This window comes from Pterocles gutturalis, unplaced genomic scaffold (genome assembly GCF_000699245.1).
Source record: "Pterocles gutturalis isolate BGI_N339 unplaced genomic scaffold, ASM69924v1 scaffold359, whole genome shotgun sequence".
NCBI classification, from domain to species: domain Eukaryota; kingdom Metazoa; phylum Chordata; class Aves; order Pterocliformes; family Pteroclidae; genus Pterocles; species Pterocles gutturalis.
The window spans coordinates 335-5572 of NW_010127741.1; the positions used below are offsets into that span (position 1 = coordinate 335).

General features: G+C 56.7%; 1 protein-coding gene across 1 annotated transcript in view; it reads right to left on the bottom strand.

Annotated features, from left to right (window-relative positions):
- The window catches only part of FNBP4 (formin binding protein 4), a gene marked incomplete at its 3' end in the record, with an annotated part of 5526 nt that extends 302 nt beyond the window's left edge, over positions 1-5224 (bottom strand). Inside the window, exons 1-3 of the mRNA XM_010079346.1 lie at positions 4905-5224; positions 4324-4534; positions 2142-2260 (exon numbers count right to left, since the gene is read on the bottom strand). Coding sequence (XP_010077648.1) covers positions 2142-2260; positions 4324-4534; positions 4905-5060 — 486 coding nt within the window. The remainder of the gene's footprint in view (positions 1-2141; positions 2261-4323; positions 4535-4904) is intronic.
- Positions 5225-5238: the final 14 nt, after the last annotated feature.

Consider the following 5238-nt stretch of genomic DNA (forward strand, 5'->3'; position numbering starts at 1 on the left):
GACGGGCCCGCCTCTGTGGCTGGGGGAGGTGACAGCAAACCCCAGCTCCTTCGTGTGGACCCTTCCCTGCTCCTGGTCACGGCCCCCAGTGTGGTCACCGCTCCGAAGCAGCCCGAGGGGGGTACGGGCTCGGAATGCTTCGGCATCCCAGCTCGAGTTACAGCAGAGCCATCGCCAGGGCAGAAAGCGTTCAATAAAATCCTGCTTCAACCGTTTCCCACAGGAAACGGGCCAGGATGGAATTTCAGACTTTGTAAATTGCCGCTTTCCAGAGGAACTGGCTGGAGAGCGCAGGAGAGGGACCCGCTCTGGATTTACTCCTGAGCAGAGGCAGCATCGACGGCAAGATTCAGGCCAGCCCACAGCGACCGCCGTTAGCCAACCCCAGCGTCCCGCAGGAGCCACACCTCCAGTTCAGGCACCGCACGGGGCCACGGGGATCCCCCTGTCGATCCCCCTTGCCCGGGGGGCTGCACGAAAGCAGCTACGGGGCAGACAGCGATCAAGAGTAGGGACGGGGCGGACACCTGCAAGCGGCATCACGATTGCTTTAAGGAGGGCTCTAAAAATGTCTTTTTTTTCCTTCACTCTTGGGAAGAGGCTTTGGAAGGTCCCCAAAGCCAACAACGTGGCGTCTGTCTCCAGAGGGGGACACGGGCCGGACAGACAAGCAGTGCTAGAGGAGCCTGAAGTAGGGAAATTAATTCCTGCATTAATGTGGCTACGGAGAAGCCAGGGAGGATTCCACAGCCGAGGGCGACTTCGCAGTGGAGGACCCAGATCTCCTGCAAACCAGAGAGGCGGCACAAGAGAGGTTACCCTGAAGCCAAGGAACCAAACGTTAGCGATTACCCGAGGATACGGCATACCTCCACCATCCTGCATGTGAAAGCACCACGCTACAGCGCACAGTCCGTCACACGGCACCGCCAGGACCAGGAGAAAAGGGGACAGCAAATGTGACAGCTTAAAAGGCAGCGAGCGTGGTCCTGCTGCAGGCTTTTTTTTTTAAGTAAAATAAATTTAAAAAAAAATCACACAAGCCTCATGTCGATGCTATAGTGAGGGAGGCTCGGTGGTTTGGGGCAAGGAACATCACATCTCAAAACTCCATGAAGAGTTTACGGGAGAGATGCTGAATCGGTCCCAAGGACAGTAATGAAGCCCTTCCCTTTCATGCTGGCAAAATGGTGAAGTGGTGGGAAGCGAGGGCATGGCCAGAGGTCAGCGCTCGCTGCAGGCTTCCACCAGGGTTCTACCACGAGCCGGCGATTCCCCGTCCGTAAACCATCTGGCACAGGAAGATGACAACATTTGCTCATGAAAGGACTCAGGAGCCAAACAGAACGTTGCAGGAGATCTCGCAGTAATGAGTGACAAGGGAATGAGAAGGACAAATAAAATATCTCCCCTAGAGCTCTGCGGAGCTATCGCCCGGAGCCCATAGCTCTGCGTGTCACCACTACAGCTCTGGGAATCACTCAGCTGCAGCCAAAAAGAGCAAATCAAGGTTTGGAAGAGAAAATATCTTTAGAAATCCCCAGGGTTTCCCCCATTTGCATTTAATAACTTCAAAAAAGTCCTGCCAGGCGAAGGGCAGAGCAGCAGGTACCGGCACCCTCCAGAGACAGAGGGATTACGGACGAGGAGTCTGCAGCCTGCAGACGGGAGGGCTGAACGGGCACGTGCCAGAGGATGGTAACATCATCATTGGTGACCAGAAAGTCAAGGCAAGTGTCTGCTGTCTCTCATGACCAGACCCAGGGCTCAATCTTTATCCTCCCCACACCCCTTTTATTTTAGTTTATTTTTAAACACTTTCAAGGCTGCAGAGACACTGTCCAAATCCTGCCTGGCTGCTCTTTCACAGGGCTGGGGCGAGCTGCTCTGGGCTCTGAGGTTTAGAGCTTCAGCAGGGGCATGGCGCCGTCCTGCCAGCAGCGCAGGAGAGTGACAAGGTCACTCCAGCTGGGCCAAACCCCCAGCCCAAAGCCCAGGTGTCCCCTGGGCAGAGGTGGCCGAGGGAGCCAGCAGGTCCCTCTGGCCACAGCGAGCCCCTGGGGGAGCTGCCCAGTGCCCAGCCACGTCCCTGCTGCAAGCTGGGATGGATCTCACCGCCACACACCTCTGTGTCTCCGTACCTTTAGGTCCTGCTCCTCCTCCTCTATTTTTGGTGCCCCTTGTGCTTTTGCTTTCTCTTGGGGCTCCTCAGACTCTGCCTCTTTGTCTGAATTTGCTTCAGTTGCTTCTGTGCTCGCTGCTGCAGGAGAAAAAAACAAGAGGTGAGTCCTTCACCCACCACCACCACCACGGCACTGCCGACAGCCGCCCGGAGACACTGCACCAGGGAGCCAAAGCCGATGGCGGAGAGGGTGAGGAAAGAGCTGCGGCCTCTTTTCTCTGTGAGCCGGTGATAAAAACCTGAAATTGAAAAGGAGAGAGGGTCACTGCCTCTGTGGCTGGATGGTGGGGGTCCTTCCGGAAGGACGGCACAGGAAGCAGAGAATTACAGCTGCTACAGTGTGGGGACGGGAGGGAGGAAGAAGCTGGAGCGCCGGGGTTCAAGGAAGCATGAGGAGAGCTAACTGCCAGGCAGGCAACCGTTAATTATTAAATTAAATATTAAATGGGCGGTTTAATAATTTATCAAGAAAACGTATCAAAGATTAAGTAAGTTGAGACAATTGTCAAAGACTGAAGAGCTCCCAAAAAGCTGGTAAGACCAGAAGGTTTCACCTCCACAGCAGCATGGGAGGGCGGCGACTAATTCACTGTCCAAGAGACAAGCTCCAGGGAGGAGGTTTTGCCAGGAACTCCTCTCAAAAGCCCTCGGGGGACAAACCAAACCACATTCCGGGTGTGCGCTGGGCTGAAGGGCAGGACCCTTCCCTCAGCCGCCCTCCAGCTGCAGGGTGCTCACATTTAAATCAGTGATTTTAGAAGAACAGCTTCCCATTTCCCGGGTAAGCAGGAAACTGGTGCTGCTGGGAGAAGCTGGCTACAGGCAGGTTGTTCTGGAGGCTCGAGGGAAAACCCTCTGGCAAAACCAGCCCTCGGAGCAACCCTGGACAAACATCACTGACCTAACATGGGGCCTGAGCCTCCAGATCACACCTCTGCCTGAAGCAGACGTGTGTTGGGGCCACATCAACCCCGTTCTGGGGCAACATCAACCCCGTTCTGGGGCAGGCACCGTCCCCCACTCCATCAGGACGCATCCTGCTCCCAGCTCAGGGCACTTTTGTACCAATTCTTCCTGGGAAAAGCAGTTATCTCTCCTTCAGCCATCTTTCTGCGCCACAGGGGCTGCGTCCCTCTTTGCCAGGAGGCAGGTGGGTGCCCAAAGGCTTGTGCCGGGCAGGGACAGGCACAACTGGGAGCCAGGGCTGCGGGGCACAGGCTGCTCCCCCAAAAGGTGCGGCCAGCGCGTGTCGGGGAGCACAGCTCTGGGGAAGAGGGGAGGGACAGGACAGGTGACAGCCACCCGAGGCGGTGAAGCACGGGCTGTAGTGGAGCATCAACAGCCACAATCGTGCGATTTCCCCAAGATAATAAATTTATACGATGCTCCGCACCATGCGCCAAGCTGCTATTAACAAATATTTGACAACAGCCTGTGAAAGACCACGGCTGTACCACCAGGAAGCGGAGCGCCGGCAGGAACACGAGGTCTGCCGAGGGGTTGTTCCTCGAGTGATTTACCACCTGGCATCTACCAACCCTTCCGCGAAGCAGCAATCCCTCGTGGCGAGGTCCTGCCTCACGTTTCCTACGCACGGAGCATGGAGCCGGAGCAGCTCTCAGGGAACACCTTGCCCGTCTGAAACGTGGCGATTGCTACCAGGCAGCTTGGAAACACAACTCAAGAAGGGGAAGGGAAGAGCTCCCCAGGTACCACAGTTCAGATTTATAACATCAGGAGGAAAGTGGAAGGCGGCCAGTATCACACTTCTGTGTTCCTTCTCCTGATAAAGTGTCAAGTACGGGCACTTTCCTATTTATTTTCCTGATTTAGCGCTGAATGTCATCACTCTCCCATTTATTTTCTTTAATTACAGGATAAAGGAGAGAATCCGGCAGAGCTTCAGCTTATCCCCACGCTGCCCTGAGCCTGCAAGACTCGTGCTGCTGGCCTGCGAGCTCAGCTACGTGACAGTGGTGACAGCCACCCCTCTGGGCCTGTACCCTGCCCGGCACACGTACCTCACCACCCGTCCCGGCTCCTCTATGTGCGCTTCTTCGGGGAAAGGAGACCCCGGTGGGAGAGGGCTGCGGCCTTTCCGAACACCCGCTCCTCCCTCCGAAGGGAGCCTTTGCAATTACCTGCTTCTCCCGCTTCCGGGCTCTCCCGGCCCGTTTTGCTGGAGCCTCGACTCGCAGATTCAGGGCTGGCAGCTCCGACAAACAGTTTCCATTTCCCTCGTTTAGAGGCCAGCCTGTGGGCTGCATCCTGCGAGGCCGACTGGCTCCCATCAGAGAGTGGGCTGGAGCCCGAAACGCTGCCGTCGCCTTCCTCCAAGGCACGCAGCTCCGCCTGCCAAGAGACACGACAGCAAGCGGCACTTCAGGGACCTCAGCCTCCCACAAAGTGGCCACGGGGATGAGTCACCCGTGGAAAAAGAGCAAACAGCTGCTCTAATCGGGGCACCACGTTAACAGCAGCAAAGACAGAGCAAAGCTTTGCCACCGGCTGCCAAATCGTCAGCAGAACGTCTCTGCGAAGCTGTGGCCGTTCAGCGCCTGGATTTATCCAGAGCCCGTGCCCGTAGAGGAGCAGCACGGGAAACACGAGGTCGCTCTCCCAGAGGGAGCAGGACAAAGACATCTGCTGCTCCTGGTTTATTCCCAACTATTCCTCGGGTCCACCCACAGCCGCATTTTAATGACAAAATTTTCCCTCTTACCTTTTTTCTCTCCAGCACCATCTCCAGTTCCAGGGTGTCCTGCTCCTCCTCTTCCTCAGCGCTCTCCCCCGACTGCACCACGCTGCACAGCTCCTCCTGCAGATCCCTGCCAGCTTCCGCCTCTTCGGGAGCAGCCGCCGCCTCTTCTCCTTTCATCTCCTCTTCGGGGGGCGGCTCGACTTCCTCTTTACAGATCACCTTTCTCCTCCAGCGCTCCTCTTCCTCCTTCACCACGTCGGGCAGGAGCGGTGCCAGGAGGGCTGCAGCCACGCCCTTTTTCTCCTCCTCGCTGTTGGAGAGGGCCTGCACGCCTTCGTTCACTTCCTACAGGTCA